This window comes from Lissotriton helveticus, chromosome 6, assembly GCF_964261635.1.
Source record: "Lissotriton helveticus chromosome 6, aLisHel1.1, whole genome shotgun sequence".
Taxonomy (NCBI): Eukaryota; Metazoa; Chordata; class Amphibia; order Caudata; family Salamandridae; genus Lissotriton; species Lissotriton helveticus.
This window is the reverse complement of record NC_136067.1, coordinates 161,791,051-161,810,723: the sequence shown is the minus strand read 5'-3', so window position 1 is coordinate 161,810,723 and position 19,673 is coordinate 161,791,051. Positions and strand designations below refer to the sequence as shown.

Below are 19,673 nucleotides of genomic sequence, written 5' to 3'. Positions count from 1 at the left end.
CCTGTGTGCCATGCCATGTTACTGCATTTAATATATGTAAGTCAACCCTACAGCAGGCCATTAAGCCCTAAGGCAGGGTGCATTATATGAGGGCATAACTGCATGAGCAGATATGCCCCTGTGATGTCTAGTACGATTACTAGATATTGAAAGTAAACAGGGATGCCATCTTAATGTATGTACTGGTCAAACAATGTTTCTCAGTTACGTAATTGTTTCACTTAAACCGGTGATGTTTGGTAACAAACACCTCGTATGACTAAACCCACACTGATTCCAGTGATGGATTTACTATGTGCACCCAGAGGGTACCTTAGAGGTACCCCCTGAGCCCTATTAGTCTTCTAGTGTGCTAGCTGACTAGGCCTGTCCAGCCTGCCACCCAAGACAAGTTTCTGAACCCCCTGGGAGGTGAGAGCCCAAGATATTTGTCATTACAATGTAGTTTGTTTATATAATTCATAGATCTTTACAACAGCTACTTTGAGTTTTCACAGATTTTCATTAACATTCATAGTTTTAAAAACACCTGTGGAGCCCATTGGGGCGGAGGTAGAAGCCAACATGTGCCTGACCTAGTAAAGAAGGGGAGGGGGATCGTCTTAGGATTTCAGACTCTGATAAGGAGCCGGCTTGATGGAGGCCCGCTCATCCCTAGCTCAGAAAGGACAGGCCCATAGGTCCCCGCCACCATAGTGTGGGTGATTGGCAAGCAATTAACACATCTGGTCACAAAGGATCTAGCTCTGATATGGTTCTTTTATTCACTTTTCCTATTCTTCCTTTCTCTAACGCCTCAAAGCGTACTTTGGGGCTAAAATTACCCCTTTATTGTACCTATACTATTTGTTGTATTGATGTATGACCTACCTGGAAAATCCAAAACTCAATAACTGTTTAAAAAACACAATGTGGCATAGTGAGTGACTGTAGCCAAATAACCCTTTACAAAGGCAGTTGGCCAAATTATCCTTTGTGGAATCTTTCTCAAGGGAAAGCAAATATTTCTTACCCTTTGGTAATGATGGCTGAGGTTGAATTTTTATTTTTAGCATTTATGGGTAGCAGATATCTGCAAGCAGACTTGTTTCCCTTCTCTTCATTCAGCCAAGCAGAGAGTGCCACAGACTACACAGTTATTTGTTGGTGCACTGTGGGAAATGGTTGCTACCAGGCTGCTTGAGAATTTCGGTATGCTCCCATAGCAAGTAAGCTGAAAGGATGCATACCACCACAACTACCGAACTCCTCCTATGGGTTAGTTGGGGAATTACCTGGTATAGCTCAAGTAATTAAGGATCATTCCAGAGTAGATCGTCCATTATGGCTCAGGATGACCAAAATATCATCAACTGGTCTGAGCCATTTCTTTTGCAATGTTAACTGAAGGTTTTGCTGGACACCTTTGTCATAGGATACTTTCACATCCTTGATTGTTCCAAAGGGCTCCTTTATCTTCTCAATAATACATCCTACGAGGATGACACTACAGTTAAAATTAAATTACTCCAGTATTGGAACTTTCATAGATTCACATGCCTGAATCATCAGGAGTGTTCTAGAGGGTGAGGAGCTCTGATTGGTTCAGGGAAAAGTTTGGGCCTCTTTTACATAACAAAGGCTATGGGTTGCAAAAGGGAAATGGGCCTAGGCCTCTTTTCAGTTTGCTATACTACTAAGCATTGCTTTTTTATATACCGGAGAATCCCGTCTCGACGACTGTGAATGATTCAGGTATGTGAATCTATGAAAGCTTCCAATACTGGAGAACTAAAGTTACAGGTAAGTAACTTGTTTTCTTCTTTCTCAACAATTCAGTGGTGGCAACCCATCAGTCTTAAGAGACACAGAGAGCTCCACGTATAACACTACCTCTAGTGCAACACCTCTAAAATTCCGTTGACACCAAACGCTGAATTAAACTAGCCTCTCTTTGGGCTTCAGTTTTATTTCCCCAACCACCTACTTGTTTCCTCCAAAGTTAAGAACTTTTGTTTGTATTTTGATTAAATCATGGGTCTTTTTGCTCTGGTAGGGACAATTGATGAAGATTTAGTTAAGCCCTACGTTGCCTTTCATCTCCTCTTCCTGTAAGGTTTTGGGGCTTGATATAGCTGTGAACTCCAGATTAAATTTCAGCTGCAGCCTCAGCAGAATTTCCGGCTTCTCTGATCATGTGTCTGACAATAGCTCAGAATACCACTTAATGTCCAATTTTAGTCTAGTGCAGCTATACTGAGGTCGTAGCATTAAAGAGAGTTATGCTTAACGCTAGACTATTGTATTTCCATTAAGTCTGCTTTAACCTGGATTCTATAATGTTCAAATGCTGTATCTTGCCCACTTTGTCTAAAATGAGCCTCCATTCCTGCCCATCGAGTTCTGAGAAGTAGGCATCAGAGGTTAGTTTAACAACAAAAAACCTTTCCCACATGCCTTTTGCAGAAGCACTGCCAAGGTGGAATACTGCCCCCCTTGTCCAAGATTTAAAATTCTCTTTTGTAAATCCTACTGCTTTCTTAAGATTTAGTAGTCTTCCAAAGATATCTGGATTCACCTACTGTTGTAGAAAGTTCTTGAATATGTTTTAGAAGTTCAGAGTCTCTGCAATCGTTAACCAACCCAAATTTCTCAGATTGTTTGAGCGCTTCATATTTTGGAGATGTTCTACTTGTTCCTCCATTTGTATCATGGATGAGACTGCGCAACTCTGAAACTGTATACTCCTCTTCCAGGGGATCCTCCTAACTAGTCATAAGCACTGCATAGTCCCTCCTACACTTGGAGATCCTTGAACACTTTTAAAATTATACACCTATGTATATCTGACTTTGTACATCAGTGCAGATGTTTGCAGCCTCAAGAAAGGCTAAACATGGCCAAATTGTGTTTCGTTTTAATTTTTTTAAAAGAAGCAAATTACTTAGAAATTAGTCACTGATAGAAAGGTGACCATAGAAAATCTTTCTCAAAACCTTTTTTTAATGGAATGAGTGAATATGTTTGCTAATAGGCATGCAAATTATAGGAGAGAAAAATTGGCACTGTACATTTAAGAATCTCACAATAAAACCTACATCCCATCACACCCCACAGGTGACGACTAGGTCAGGTAATTTTTTAAGGAAATTAGAGGTTACTGGGTGACAAATTGCTGAAAACTATTGTACTTCTTATTCCAAGAAGGTGGGAGGGTTTTTTAGTACTTTGAAGAGGATTCCCCTGGAAGAGAACTAGGTTTGCAAGTGAGTAACTTTTCTTTCTCACTTTACACTCATACAACTGTTGCAGTGCAGTCTAAACATTTTACTTTATGCTCACTCCGTCTTCTTTTTGAAGTCTCTTATCCATATTTCCACTTTCCCTATTTTAGCTTCAATAGCAACAGCTCTTTATTATTCCATTTGATCAAATCTTCTGTATACTGTGTCCATTGATCGAATGATGTCTCTCTTCTTAACATATGCTTAGCCCTGCACTTCTCTTCATATGCCCCCCCCCATGGGCATAGATTTTTAATGTGCAGATCTAGCCACTTTTGACTTTTTTTTGTTTGCCTTATACCATGGCTATGTTACAGGGAAAGTGGTCCCAGTATGTACATTTAGAGAACACAAATAATTCATTATACTTATTCTAGAGTGAAAACAATTACACAATTGATTGGTGGGAGATGTTATTTAATCACATCCTAATCAAAACATATGTATGACAAAACTCTGCACTGGGTATATACAATGTGCCCGAAAAAAAAGGGGAGGAAGTGGGGTAGGTAAGTGGTTTTTGTGAGGATTGGGGTTTAGTGGAAAGTTTCAGAGATTCAGTGTGGTCACAAAATGCAAAGTTGACATCACAGAAGCATATTACTAAGCCACATAAGGAAACAATTGTAAACCTAGCCCATATAATGAAACACAGCTAACAAAAAAGCACCTACTAATGCAAAAGCGTAGAAATTGTCATCAATTACCAAAAAGGCGACACACTTGTGGCACTAAATCAAAGGTAAATTGGTGGGCCAGCAGGCTCCTAATAAACAGAGAGCGAGATATCACCTGAAAAATAAGGTATATACTTCAGTGGCCTGTCATAGGAACTCCACATTCATTAGTATCAGAGCCGATGACCAAGATAATCAAGTATCATCATGTTTAACATACATCCTGTTATTTCCATGGGGAGGAACAGAGGATTAACTCCTCTTAAACCGATTCACGATAGAAAAAGTGCTAGTAAGCGCACTGGGATACTCAAAACGCACAGCGTCGGGCAAATAGATACTCAGTAGGGTAAATGCATGCATGGCCTGTTGCTCATTAAATTATCACAAACATAGAAACTCTGGGCCCATGCTAAATGCTGGGTATGTATTATTACGTACCAAGTCAGTCGCTTGGAAAATGAGGAACATGAGGTTTCTGTCATTTTTGCCTAATTAAAGGCCCTTGGCAACCGGGTCCCGGTGATGTGGTGCCCTGTCAGCATCTAGCGGCTGCAGGGACACGCGCAGAACGTGCACGCTTACTTAAGCGGCTTCCCCGGCCCGCCATCACTCTTCGTGATTCAATCCAGAGGCAGAACAGTTTCTTCCCGCTGTAAGCGTTGCGACTCTTTCTCTGTCCTTCCTTGTAGTACGATGCTTTTTACTCAGTCACATTGTGTGAGAAGGTGGCTCTATATATACTGGACAATAAGGCAGTACAGTGTGTATAGAGACCACAAACCCCAAAGGTTTAACAGAGGTTAAAGTCAGAACTGACCTTACTCTCCAAAGTGGTAGCTTGGTCGAGCAGTAAGGCAGTACCAGAGGACAGTGTAAAGCACTTGTTGTTCACAGCCAGTCAGCAAAAGGTTTCACACACTCAAGAACTGAACTCCAGGCCAATTGTTATTATATCCTTAGATATAGTTGTTTTATTTTTAGAGCCGCCTGTTATAAAAATATACTTTTCGAGATAAGAGTACTCTCATGTAAATACTTTGCAGAGGAGCAATAAGTTTGTACACACAATAATTACAGGATAGCTAATAAGCAATACAGTTCAGAAACACACTCTAGCATTGAGCTCAATGGGTTTTTCCTAGGAGAGTACAGTTGATTACTTTATGGATTACTTTGGTAGTTCCAGGACTAGGTCGTAGATTAAATCCTGGGGTCTAAACTGAAACCAGATTAGCAAAAACGTTTTAGTTACTGTGTTGAATTTTCCTGAATAAAAAGCTGTTTTAAAAGTTCACACTTAAAAACGTTTCAAGATAATTCAGAGAATGTTATCCAATGGGAGGAATGGGAGGAAATTCAGGTTACAGAAAAAAAAGTACGATCGCGTTACTTTTGTAACCCAGCACTAGTCTCCTAGGGCCAGCACTGGGAGCTTAACTTAAAACAGGTAGGAAATTGTGTTTCAGTGTTTCGTACGATTTTTGAAGAATATTTGCAGTTTTCAAAAGTAGACACTTAAAGAAATTTCATAGAAAGGCAGACAGTGGGTTCCTATGGAGAAAAATACAGGTTACTAGTAAACCCGCTAGGGATTACTTTGGCGGTTCAGTATGGGGCTGAAAGGTACAGTACTGGCTTCTCTCCTGATCACAGGTGAGTATTTTCGAATTCGGACTTTGGCTGATTTTATAGGAATATTTTCAGCTTTCAAAACTTCACACTTAGAAAATTTTTGAGTCAAAATGGGTCAATGTTATCCAATGGCAGGTAAGTGAATTACCGGCCTCCAGGTGAGTACTTGGTTGGTGAAGGTAGGGTTCTGTGCACAGACTCGGGGGTCCCCCAGGATCAGGTAGGTACAGTTAGTACACCCTCAGCGGCACAGGGGCTGCCGGGTTCAGAGGTAGTTAGGCCCAATGTTAGTCAATGAGAGGCAGGGGGTCTTCGGTTGGTGGCGGCTGGCTAGCAGGCCACGCGGCTGTGGGAGATGGGCTCCTGGTCACTTGCTCAGGGCAAGGGGGGGGAAGTAGATTGGGACAGAGAGGTCACAGCCAGTGACACTCGGGTGGCTGGGTGCAGGGTGCTTTTGAGCCGTCTGGCGCTCAATGTTCTCCAATGAGTATCTTGACAAGGGAACAAAGGCTGCAGGCTCGGGGACGGTGAGAGGTAAGTTGGGATGTTGGAGCACAGGTACCCCAAAGGGTGGCACAGGGGGCTGCAGGGCGCCGGGTGCAGGGATGTCTTTGGGTGTCGGACAAGCTTACCCTCGGCTGGTCGCGGTTGGGGTGGCCCCTGGTTCTGAGTCTGCAGGTGTCTGCTGGTTCGTCGAGGAGGGTCTTTGGGCACTGGACTTCGGGTCCCAGTCGCCGGGGGGACGTCCTCGTGGTCTTGGTTCGTGTTGGCCCGGTCCCGGCTGGTGCAGAGGGGGCTGGTCCGGAGCTTCCTGGTGGGCACCAGGTGTGTTGTTGCGGCAGAGCCTCTGCTGATGGGAGTCCCAATCTTCGAGAGGGTCAAGGCAGGCAGGTCCTCTGGGTGTCCCAAGGTTGCTGTCCGCGGAGGTCGCCAGGATTGGCAGGAGCAGGTTCCAGGATCAACAGGCCGGTAGGTCTGGGGCCAAGTCAGTTGTTGTTGTCCTGTTAGCAGCTGCGCGGCGGGTCTTCTTCTTGATCTTCTTTCTTCTTGTTGGTATCGGTATCTAAGGAAGGAAGGTTCAGGGAGCCCCTAAATACTGAATTTATGGGTGTTACAGGTAGGGCAAGGGCAGCGGCCAATGGGTCCCTGTCCTGGAGTGAGTACACCCCCTAGCCTGCTCCTCTCCTGTGGGAGGGGGGCAGGAGCCTAGCTGGGATTGGGCAGGACTCCCCATCTACAAGATGGCCGGGGTCGTGCTTCACCTCGCCTCCTCCACCTGAGGGGTGGAGTTGGCAAAGGTTGGCACCCCCCCTTCCTGACGTAGTTTTTCCCGCCAGTCTTCCCGCCAGGGTCGGGGTAGGCCTGGTGGGGGGCTGGTTGCTGGGTACAGCAATGGTCCGGAGAAGCTCTCAGAGGCGGTATGCCTTTTGAAGCTTTCCCCTGTCCATCCTGGGGGAGGAGACATATCACCTCGCCCAGGATGTGCATTGTTGCAGGCCCAGGAGAGCGGGAGCTCTCTACCCAGGGGACCAGCAACGTGTGTGCTGTGTGGCAGCCTCTGCAGCCACGCAGCCCAGACGTGGATTGTAGGTTCGGGTTTTGGAGGGCATCTCTAAGATGCCCTCTGTGCATTTTACATTAAACCCCTCACTGGCATCAGTACGGGTTTAAAGTGCTGAAAAGTTTGGTACCAAACTTGTCAGTCTTCAGTGTAGCCATTATGGTGCTGTGGAGTTCGTAATGACGACCTCCCAGCACCATATACTCTTAAATGGCATCACTTCACTTACAGTGCCCAGGAATGGCCCTGGGTACTGTAGGGGCACAGGGCTCATGCCCCTGTGCCCTCACCTCTGGCATAGGGTACCCAGCTAGAGGGGTGACTGAAGTATGCCAGGGCAGTGAGTTCTGTGGGCATGGCACACAGGGATGTGTGCCATGTTGACTCTTGCTTTAGTTCTGTACTTAGGCACTCAGCCTGCAAAGGCAGTGTGTGGGCGCCAGGGTACAGGGTCCCTGAGTGCTGCAGCCCTCAGAGGTTTTCTCTGGTCACCATGCCCTGGGTCGGTGTTCCACTTCAAAGTCCATACCCTGTAGGGAGATGGACCATCTCAGTAGTTTTGGATTTTCCCCTTTCATCTGCATTAGCCATCTGAGAGGTCGGTGGTCAGTTTGAACGAGGAAGTGAGTCCCAAACAGGTAGGGCCTCAACTTCTTCAGGGACCAAACCACAGCAAAGGCCTCCTTCTCAATGGCACTCCAACGCTGCTCTCTGGGGAGTAGCCTCCTGCTTATAAAAGCGACAGGTTGGTCTTGGCCTTCCTCATTCATCTGGGAGAGGACTGCTCCTATCCCGAGCTCTGAGGCATCAGTCTGCACTATGAACTGCTTGGAGTAGTCTGGTGCTTTTAGAATGGGTGCTGAGCACATTGCTTCTTTCAGGGTGTCAAAAGCCTTTTGGCAGCTAACAGTCCAGTTCACTTTCTTGGGCATTTTCTTGTAGGTGAGTTCTGTGAGGGGGGAGTCACAATAGACCCATATCCCTTCACAAACGTTCTGTAATATCTAGTCAAGCCAACGAATGCCCTGACTTGAGTCTGGGTGGTTGGAGCTGCCCAGTCCAGGATGCTCTGGATCTTGGCCTGTAAAGGTTGGACCTGGCCTCCACCAACAAGGTGGCCCAAGTACACCACAGTGCCCTGCCCTATCTGGCATTGGATGCCTTGATAGTCAGTCCTACAGATTGCAGGGCTTGCAGAACCTTCCCAAGGTGGATCAGGTGATCCTGCCAGGTGGAGCTAAGGACAGCAATATCATCAAGATAGGCTGCACTGAAGGATTCCAACCCAGTCAGGACTTGGTTCACCAACCTCTGGAAGGTGGCAGGGGCATTCTTTAACCCAAAAGGCATCACAGTAAACTGATAGTGCCCATCAGGGGTGGAGAATGCTGTTTTCTCTTTGGCTCCTGGGGACATGCCAATTTGCCAGTACCCTGCAGTCAAGTCGAAGGTGCTTAGAAATTTGGCTGCCCCTAGTTTGTCTATCAAATCATCTGCTCTTGGAATGGGGTGAGCATCTGTCTTGGTGACAGAGTTGAGCCCTCTATAGTCCACACAGAACCTCATCTCTCTCTTTCCACCCTGTTGATGAGGTTTGGGGACTAGAACCACTGGGCTGGCCCTGGGGCTCTCAGAGGGTTCAATCACCCCTAGCTCCAGCATCTTGCTGGCTTCAGCTTTGATGCTTTCCTTGACTTGGTCTGATTGTCGATAGATTTTGTTTTTGACAGGGTTACTGTCACCAGTGTCCACGTCATGGGTACACCAGCTGGTCAGACCAGGGGTCAAGGAAAAGATGCTAGCAAACTGCTGCAAGCCTTGCCTGCAATCAGCCTGCTGTTGGGGAGTGAGGGTGTCTGAAAAGACTACTCCATCCACTGACCAATCTTTTGGGCTGGTAGAGAGGAGATCAGGCAGACGTTCACTCTCTGCTTCCTGTTCCTCATCAGTCACCATCAGCATGGTGAGGTCAGCCCTGTCATGGTAGAGCTTGAAGTGGTTCACATGGATAACCCTTTTGGATGTCCTGCTGGTGCCCAGGTCCACTAAGTAAGTGACCTCGCTCTTTTTCTCCAGAGTAAGGGCCACTCCATCTGTCTTGGAGAGCCCTTGGTGCCACTGGCTCCAAAACCCACACCAGTTGCCCAGGTTGAAATTTAACCATGGCAGCTTTTTGGTCATACCAGTGCTTCTGCAGCTCTTGGCTGGCCTCAAGATTTTTGGATGCCATTCTGGACCTTAGGCCAAGGACATAGTCCACAATGTCCTGCTTGGGTTCTTGGAGAGGCCTCTCCCAACCCTCCTTTACAAGACAGAGTGGTCCCCTTACAGGATGACCAAACAGAAGTTCAAAGGGTGAAAACCCCACTCCCTTCTGTGGCACTTCCCTATAAGAGAAAAGCAGGCATGGCAACAGGACATCCCATCTCCTTTTGAGTGTTTCAGGGAGCCTCATGATCATACCTTTCAATGTCTTGTTGAACCTTTCTACGGTAGTGGGGTAGTGAACTTGTACTGCACCCCACACTCCTTCCACATGTGTTGCAGGTAAGCAGACATGAAGTTGGTACCTCTGTCTGAAACCACCTCCTTAGGAAACCCTACCCTGGTGAAAACACCTAGGAGGGCCTTGGCTACTGCAGGAGCTGTAGTCACCCTAAGGGGAATTGCCTCAGGGTACTACTAGAATGAATGTGTTCCCTGAGGCTGTGGGAGGTTCCAGTGGACCCACAATGTCCACACCTACCCTTTCAAACGGCACCCCCAGTGGTATCAGGGGGGCTTTTGGCTTGCCACCTGTCTTGCCACTGGCCTGACAGGTAACGCAGGAGCTCACAAACTCCTTCACTTTTTGGTTAATCTGGGGCCAGTAAAAGTGGCTAACCAACCTTTCCCAAATTTTGGTTTGCCCCAGGTGTCCAGCTAGGGGGATGTAATGAGCCAAAGTTAGGAGGAACTCCCTGTACTTCTGTGGCACTACCACTCTCCTGGTAGCTCCAGGATTGGGGTTTCGTGCCTCAGCATACAGTAATCCCTATTCCCAATAAGCTCTGTGGTTACCACTGACTTCTCCATTTGCTTCTGCAGCTGCTTGCTGCCTCAGGATTTCAAGAGTGTGGCAGTCTCGCTGGCCCTGGCACAGCTCTTCCCTAGTGGGTCCCCCTGGGCCCATGAGTCCAGCCTGGTAAGGCTCAAGCTCCATAGGCTCAGTTCCCTCTAGGGTTTCCAAGTCCTCTCCCTGAGGAGAGGGGTCCTGAGAGGCTGGCTGTGTAGAAGCTGGTTCCCCAGTCTCCTTGCTTTTTCTCTTGGTTGGTTGGGCCATACTTTCAGGCTCCAACCCCACTTGTTCACCCTTCTTTTTGCTCTGTGCTCTGGTTTGGACACACACCAATCTAGGGATACCCAGCATGGCTGCATGGGTTACTTGCTCAACTTCAGCACAGGCTGAGGTCTCCAGGTCATTCCAAAGCAGACAGTCAGCTGGCAATTGTGGTGAGACCACTACCAGTTTCAGGCCAGTAACCTCCCCCATCCTAATGTTACCATAGCTAGGGGGCATTGGGTGGTAATGCGGTCAGCATTGGTGACTGGGTAGGTTTTCCCAATCAGGTATTGCTCTGGGGAAACCAGCTTTTTCCTTACCATAGTGATGCTGGCACATGTATCCCTCAGGGCTTCTACTCTGGTTCCATTGATGGAGGGGTGTTGCATATATTTGTTACAGTTGGTTGGCCACCCAGCCACACTGGCAACCTCCATGTTCCCCAAGCAGACTAGACTAGCTTGAGTGTATTCCCAGATTTGCTCTGGGCACTCATCTGATCCCATCTGTAGATTTACTGTTCCTGGAGTAGCTGGAATGGGTGCCTTAGGGGCTTTGTTGTAGGGGCAGTTCTTGTCTACAGTTAAATGTCCCAACTTCTTACAGTTGTTACAATAGGCCTTGTTAGGATCAAAGTTTCTTCCCCTATAGGGCTGAGGCACATTGGGAGTAGATTGTGACCCATCCACCTGAACTGGTTTTTGGGGCCCTTTGGAAGACTCAGACGTTTTATCTGGGGGATTCTCACCACCTTTCCCCTGGGGGGGCTTTGTGACCCCCTTCTTTTGGTCACCCCCAGTGGCTGTCCTTGTCACCCTAGTCTTGACCCAGTGGTCTGCCTTCCTTCCCAATTCTTAGGGAGAAATTAGACCTAGGTCTACCAAATGCTGATGTAACTTTTCATTTGTGCAATTACTTAAAATGTGTTCCTTCATAAACAAATTATACAGTCCAGTAAAGTCATGCACATTGTGTCCAGTTAACCAACCATCCAGTGTCTTTACTGAGTAGTCTACAAAATCTATCCAGGATTGGGTCTGTGTTTTGTGAGCCCCCCTGAACCTAATTCTGTACTCCTCAGTGGTGAGTCCAAATCCCTCAATCAGAGTGTTCTTCATGAGATCATAGGACCCTGCATCTGGCCCAGAGAGGGTCAGAAGTCTGGCTCGGCAGTTACCAGAGAACAGTTCCCACAGGAGTGCCCCCCAGAGAGGTTTCTTTAGCTGTCTGATATCCCAAGCCCTCTCAAAGGCTGTGAACCACTTTATGTCATCACCTCCCTCAAATTTAAGGACAATCCCTTTGGGGATTTTAGGGTCATAAGATTGCTCTCTACCCTTGTCATGGGTATTGCTGCCACCACAGATGGGGGCTAGGCCCATCTCTTTTCTTTCTTTTTCTAGAGCCTGGTCGCTAGGTCTAACCTCTTGGCCAACTTTGCTAGGAAGCTGTCCTCTTCACTGGGGCTTTCCCCAATGTGTTCCCTGGGGACTAGTCCACCTGTGTGGTCCCTAGGCTCCCAGAGGTCGATTCTTGGAGTCAGGGGTATAGGGACCCCCTCCTCCTTAGGAATGATGGGGGGATTATCAGTTTCATCCTCCTCATCCACTCCTTCTTCCTCTAGCTGGGTGTCACCCTGCTCAGGGGGGTGATCGTTTGCATACTCAGCCAGGAGCTCTTGGAGCTTTTGTTTGGTTGGATGCAGACCTACAGTTATTTTCTTTACTTTTCCTTGAATTCCAGGTGCAAGTAGGGTGTGATGTCGAGTTCCTCCACCATGTTTGTATTATCTTCACTGATAGCTGGGTTCTGTTGAGATATTCTAACTTGATAGTTCTAACCCTCTCCCCTAGCTTATAGTGACTTTTATTTTCACAAAATTGTAATGGGACTTAAGCAAGGCCCTATCAGATTTTTAGTATTTTTGGAAAAGACCAATTTCAGAATTCTAAAGGCAATTTATGAGTTCTGTCGTGTGATCAGATGGTAACCAAGTAGTCCAACAAATGCAAGTTTGTATCCCACCAATGTGAGAAGGTGGCTTTATATATACTGGACAATAAGGCAGTACAGTGTGTATAGAGTCCACAAACCCCAAAGGTTTAACAGAGGTTAAAGTCAGAACTGACCTTACCCTCCAAAGTGGTAGCTTGGTCGAGCAGTAAGGCAGTACCAGAGGACAGTGTAAAGCACTTGTAGACACTGTCAGCAAAAGGTTTCACACACTCAAGAACTGAATTCCAGGCCAATTGTTATTATATCCTTAGATATAGTTGTTTTATTTTTAGAATGACAGTTATAAAAATATACTTTTCGAGATACGAGTACTCATGTAAATACGTTGCAGAGGAGCAATAAGTGTGTACACACAATAATTACAGCATAGCTTATAAGCAATACAGTTCAGAAACACACTCTAGCATTGAGTTCAATGGGTTTTTCCTAGGAGAGTACAGTTGATTACTTTATGGATTACTTTGGTAGTTCCAGGACTAGGTCGTAGATTCAGTCCTGGGGTCTAAACTGAAACCAGATTAGCAAAAACGTTTTAGTTACTGTGTTGGATTTTCCTGAATATAAAGCTGTTTTAAAAGTTCACACTTAGAAACTTTTCAAGATGATTCTGACAATGTTATCCAATGGGAGGAAATTCAGGTTACAGAAAAAAAGTACGATCGCGTTACTTTTGTAACCCAGCACTAGTCTCCTAGGGCCAGCATTGGGAGCTTAACTTAAAACAGGTAGGAAATTGTGTTTCAGTATTTCGTACGATTTTTTTAAGAATATTTGCAGTTTTCAAAAGTAGACACAAGAAATTTCATAGACAAGCGGACAATGGGTTCCTATGGAGAAAAATACAGGTTACTAGTAAACCCGCTAGGGATTACTTTGGCGGTTCAGTACGGGGCTGAAAGGTACAGTACTGGCTTCTCTCCTGATCACAGGTGAGTATTGTCGAATTCGGACTTTGGCTGATTTTATAGGAATATTTTCAGCTTTCAAAACTTCACACAAAATTTTTGGGTCAATGTTATCCAATGGCAGGTAAGTAAATTACCGGCCTCCAGGTGAGTACTTGGTTGGTGAAGGTAAGGTTCTGGGCACAGACTCAGGGGTCCCCCAGGATCAGGTAGGTACAGTTGGTACACCCTCAGCGGCACAGGGGCGGCCAGGTGCAGAGGTAGTTAGGCCCAATATTAGTCAATGAGAGGCAGGGTGCCTTGGGTTGGTGGCGGCTGGCTAGCAGGCCACGTGGCTGCGGGAGCTGGGCTCCTGGTCACTTGCTGAGGGCAAGGGGGGAAGTAGATTAGGACAGAGAGTCACAGCCAGCGACACTCGGGCGGCTGGGTGCAGGGTGCTTTTGAGCTGTTGGGCGCTCAATGTTATCCAATGAGGATCTTGACAAGGGAACAAAGGCTGCAGGCTCGGGGACGGTGACTCTCCGGGGGCGACCAGCACTTCGAGAGGTAAGTTGGGATGTTGGAGCACAGTAGGTACCCCAAAGGGAGGCACAGGGGGCTGCAGGGCGCCGGGTGCAGGGGTGTCCTTGGGTGTCGGACAAGCTTACCCTCAGCTGGTCGCGGTTGGGGTGGCCCCTGGTTCTGAGTCTGCAGGCGTCGGCTGGTTCGTCGAGGAGGGTCTTTGGGCACTGGACTTCGGGTCCCAGTCGCCGGGGGGACGTCCTCGTGGTCTTGGTTCGTGTTGGCCCGGCCCCGGCTGGTGCAGAGGGGGCTGGTCCGGAGCTTCCTGGTGGGCACCAGGTGGGTTGTTGCAGCAGAGCCTCTGCTGATGGGAGTCCCAATCTTCGAGAGGGTCAAGGCAGGCAGGTCCTCTGGGTGTCCCAAGGTTGCTGTCCGCGGAGGTCGCTGGGACTGGAAGGAGCAGGTTCCAGGATCAAAAGGCCGGTAGGGCTGGGGTCAAGTCAGTTGTTGTTGTCCTGTTAGCAGCTGCGCGGCGGGTCTTCTTCTTGATCTTCTTTCTTCTTGTTGGTATCGGTATCTAAGAAAGGAAGGTTCAGGCAGCCCCTGAATACTGAATTTAGGGCAGTTAAACAGGTAGGGCAAGGGCAGGGACCAATGGGTCCCTGTCCTGGGGTGAGTACACCCCCTAGCCTGCTCCTCTCCTGTGGAAGGGGGGCAAGAGCCTAGCTGGGATTGGGCAGGACTCCCCATCTACAAGATGGCCGGGGTCCGGGGTCGTGCTTCACCTCGCCTCCTCCACCTGAGGGGTGAAGTTGGCACAGGTTGGCACACCCCTTCCTGACGTAGTTTTTCCCGCCAGTCTTCCCGCCAGGGTGGAGGTAGGCCTGGTGGGGGGCTGGTTGCTGGGTACAGCAAATGGTCTGGAGAAGCTCTCAGAGGCTGTATGCCTTTGAAGCTTTCCCCTGTCCATCCTGGGGGAGGAGACATATCACCTCGCCCAGGTTGTGCATTGTTGCAGGCCCAGGAGAGTGGGGGGGCTCTCCACCCAGGGGTCCAGCAACATGTATGCTGTGTGGCAGCCTCTGCAGTCACTCAGCCCAGACGTGGATTGTAGGTTTGGGTTTTGGAGGGCATCTCTAAGATGCCCTCTGTGCATTTTACATTAAACCCCACACTGGCATCAGTACGGGTTTAAAGTGCTGAAAAGTTTGGTACCAAACTTGTCAGTCTTCAGTGTAGCCATTATGGTGCTGTGGAGTTCGTAATGACGACCTCCCAGCACCATATACTCTTAAATGGCATCACTTCACTTACAGTGCCCTGGAATGGCCCTGGGTACTGTAGGGGCACAGGGCTCATGCCCCTGTGCCCTCACCTCTGGCATAGGGCACCCAGCTAGAGGAGTGACTGAAGTATGCCAGGGCAGGGGGTTCTGTGGGCATGGCACACAGGGATGTGTGCCATGTCGACTCTTGCTTTAGTTCTGTACTTAGGCACTCAGCCTGCAAAGGCAGTGTGTGGGTGCCAGGGTACAGGGTCCCAGAGTGTGGCACAATAAGTGCTGCAGCCCTCAGAGGTCTTCTCTGGTCACCATGCCCTGGGTACCTAGGGTACCATTTACTAGGGGCTGACAGGTGGCCAGAGATGCCAATTGGGTGTTTTGTTTCAGCATAGCTTTTCTTTGTAGGGAAGGAGCACAGGCCCTGGGTAACTGGTTGGCAGGGACCCAGGGCACACTCAGTCAAAGTACATCAGCAGTTCAGAAAAAAGTGGGGGCATACCAAGGCAAGAAATATGGCACTTTCTCACACATTGTGTTCTGATTATTGAAAGGATGCTGTTATTAACCCCCACAGATTGAGGCACGGGCTGTCCCTTCTTGAATTTGAATTTCCTAGACCACCGAGGCTCTGAGTTTTTGGTCACGCATTTCTGCATATTAATTAGATGTTGCCAAGTTCTGTAAGGGATAGAGGTTTCACTCTTCCCATGTTCTCTCTTTCTTCAGATCACATGCTCTAAAACAATTAATGCACATACCTGTGGAGAGGTATTTATTTATTTTTATCTATTGTTGTGTGTCTGGCACCATGTGTTTTGGTTAATCTAGTGCGCTCACTGGCCAATTGATCTTTTGAGTATATTCTATTGATAGGCTACTTTTAATTAGGCCAAAATGATGGAAGTCTGATGTTCCTCATTTTCCAAGCAGCTGACTTGGTTTGTAATGTTATATACCCAGCATTTGGCATGGGCCCCGAGTTTCTATGTTTGTGATAATTTAATGAGCAACAGCCCATGCATGCATTTACCCTACGGAGTATCTATTTGCCTGACGCTGTGCTGACACTTGATTATCGTGGTCGTCGGCTCTGACACTTATGAATGTGGCGTTCCTATGACAGGCTACTCATGTATGTACCTTATTTTTCAGGTGATATCTTGCTCTCTGTTTCTTAGGAGCCTACTGGCCCACTATTTTCCCTTTGATTTAGCGCCACAAGTGTGGCGCCTTTTTGATAAATATTGGCAATTTCTACGCTTTTGCATTAGTAGGTGAATTTCAGTTAGCTTATTTTTATTTTCCATTGACCCTGGGTGCCTTTTCTTACTCCCACCACACATCCCAGTCCTGAGGAAGACCCCATAGTAAGGTGGAACTCAACCTACGTCTATCTGGGGTCGAAACATCGACTTTTACATCTTCACCTATCCATGAACAACAGTTTATTGTTCCTGTGTTTCATTATATAGGCTATATTTACAATTGTTTTCTTATGTGGCTTAGTAATATGTTTCTGTGATGTAAACTATGCATTTTGTGACCACACTGAATCTCTGAAACTTTCCACTCAACCCCAATCCTCACAAAAACCACTTAACTACCCCACTTCCTCCCCTTTTTCTTCGGGCACATTGTATATACCCAGTGAAGAGTTTTGTCATACATATGTTTTGATGAGGATGTGATTAAATAACATCTCACCAATCAATTGTGTAATTGTTTTCACTCTAGAATAAGTACAAAGAATTATTTGTGTTCTATAAATGTACATACTGGGACCACTTTCCCTGTAACATTGAATACCCAGGTCCCAGTACTTTTGGGTTTACCCTTCTATGTAATTATACCATGGCTATGCGAGCACTGTTGATACTTGTGAGTCTGACCGTTGCTACAGTGCATCGGACTGCTGTCTTACCTAATTTGTAGATTGAAGTTGTAGGGTGACCAATGGATGAGAAAATGGTTTTGTAGTTAAGGGTGTATGCTTCCTATAACTTCGCAATCCAGTCCTGAGAATTCACCTCCAAAGGGTCGTCTTGTGGGATCACCCATTGTTGGATGAAACACCAGTGGGGGTGCTGCTATCGTGATTAGGAATACTGCCTCCAAATGTTGAATCCACACACCTACCTGTGCACGGCCTCTACACAGGCATAGTCCCCCAGCTGTCTCAGTGGTGGCCTTTCTTAGTTTGCTGCTTGTCATCCCACCTCTGTTTTTGCTTCAAAGTCTGTGCCCTCGAGCATTGACTGTGTTCTTCGGTCAGCAAAACTGGGTTATGTCGTCTTGGACTCCATTCAGCTCAGTGGAAGCCGCTCAACCTGGGCCCCTATGTTTCTGGTTATCTGCTCTCTGGCAGGGGGTGAAATCTCGATTGCTGGGCCCTTATTGTCTGGCAGGCAGGCTGGTTCAGGGAACTCCAGGATAAGTGTCAGTCTCACAGCCAACCCTGCCAGGCACACTGGTGCCACATTAAGTACTGTTTCAGAATACCATAACCAAAATATTGTCTGGTAGGAATAGTGTGTCCAAAATATTGTTTATATAAATATTGCCCCATTAGAAAGTCTACATCCAATAAAATGATGTTTTTGTAGGACACAATATTTCAGGAAATATTTTTGCTAATGATATTCTGACATCAAACCACCCACTTCTGGCATGCTTATTGCAAAATCTTCAAGTTAGCTTCAGGGACTATATCTATCTACCTATCTGTTTGTCTGTTTTGCGATTTTCAAGGTTTACGTTCCTTGAATTGCTTCCCTTTGCTATGTTGGGAATCCTTAATATGAAGTGCTATGCAAAATCTAAAACTTAATGCAATTTAGGGTTAAAGCACCGTCCGTATTTTAGTTATTTAGCTGGTCCTTGAGATATAAAAGTCTGTCTGTCCTGGTAGGGCATCTTTATTGATCTTATGTGATTGAACCCCTCTTTTCTTTGGTGTTTAAATGAAATACTGATGCAAGACCACAATGATATGCAGAAACTTTCTTCCTGCAGCATATGGATACTGTATGTAAGTTTAGGTTGCTTTACAAATCAAAACGTCTTCTACAAGTCTTAAGGTAGTCTCATGTTTGAGTGTTCATGGTTCTCCATTGCTTCGACATTGCTCTAGTACACTGGCCATCTAATTTGCTTCAATTGTTTGCATTATTTACTTTTGAGTTGGACTGCATCACTAAATATTCAAATAGAAGGGCACTTTTTAACTGTAGTTATTTTATTAGAAGCTTATTCGACTTTCAAGTAAGAGCCTAAAGTGAGGATCTTGGGCTTGTGAATATTCATGATTATCAATACAATTGTGGATAAGTTGTTTTCTATTTATAAAAATATGTGCCTACTGCAACCCACAGCCAAAAAAGGTGAAAGCCACATTTTCGTCCCTGTAATCCAGACTGTCTTCAACCATATTGCTACATTCACCCTGTCTTTTATGTTGTATTGTTATGGAAAGAGAAAAAAATACATTGTTGGCATGCAATATACTATGAGCATTACTTCTGCATGGAGGTGGCATGCTTGTCCCTCACAGCCATTCAAAGTCCGTTTTTCATGCCATTATCTCATGTTTTTTCCCAGCTCGGTTGCGTGGTCTCCATGATGGCCTATTCACAGGGCAAATAGACGCTGTAGATACCTTAAATTCCACTTATAGAGTAACGTTCGACAGGTCGGGACTTGGAACTCACACAGTGCCTGATTACGAAGTGCTTGTAAGTATTACAGTAAACATTGCTGTGTCAAATTTCATTTATATGTGTTGTATGCATTGTTAGTTTACATGAAACAAGCTTTTTTCAGGTGAGATGTTACTTATAGTTACTTAAATGATAGAATTAATCTGTATCCCTCTGGGTGCAGTTAGAAGAGGATTTCTGTCTGACTAGTAGTAGCTTGATTTCCTTAAATATTGTAAATTCGTGAAATCCCTTTTGCCCTCTTTATAGCAATGTTACTCTCTGCCAAATTTGTATTTGAGTAAAAACTATACAATACATTGACATACATAACATACCATTCTATTGACCTCTTGCTTATCTTGAGATATTTGATAGAGACTACTGGCTGCAATTATCCCTAGGCGTGAGACTGAATCCGGAAATTCTTTTGCCACAGCATCCCTGCGCGCCGCGGGGACGGCATCAGGCGACTCCGCCCAGGCGTCGTCCACGTACGTGACGTCAGCGAGGTCACATAAGTCCCACCCCGGCGCGCCTATGTCAGTATTTTCCTTTTCCGTGTGCAACGCTGATCCGGTTCATGCTTCTGACCTGTTTAGGCCTTTCCCTTCGCTTTTGCGTGTGTTTGTGGGAACAGTGTGCAGATGCCAGCGGGCTTTAAAACGTGCTCATCTTGTGGACACCTGATGTCGGCGACGTACTTTCACCTCATTTGCACGTGGTGTTTGGGGGAAGATCACGGTTCCACTGATTGCAAGCCGTGCCAACAGTTGAAGCTGAAGTCCCGGCGGGAGTGCCGGATGAAACTTCTCT

General features: G+C 46.5%; 1 protein-coding gene across 2 annotated transcripts in view; it reads left to right on the top strand.

Annotated features, from left to right (window-relative positions):
- The window catches only part of LIN9 (lin-9 DREAM MuvB core complex component), a 478,167-nt gene that overhangs the window by 243,117 nt on the left and 215,377 nt on the right, over positions 1-19,673 (top strand). For both annotated transcript variants that reach the window (XM_078647550.1, XM_078647551.1), the window contains exon 8: positions 18,760-18,893. In XM_078647550.1, the coding sequence (XP_078503676.1) occupies positions 18,760-18,893 (134 nt within the window). The remainder of the gene's footprint in view (positions 1-18,759; positions 18,894-19,673) is intronic.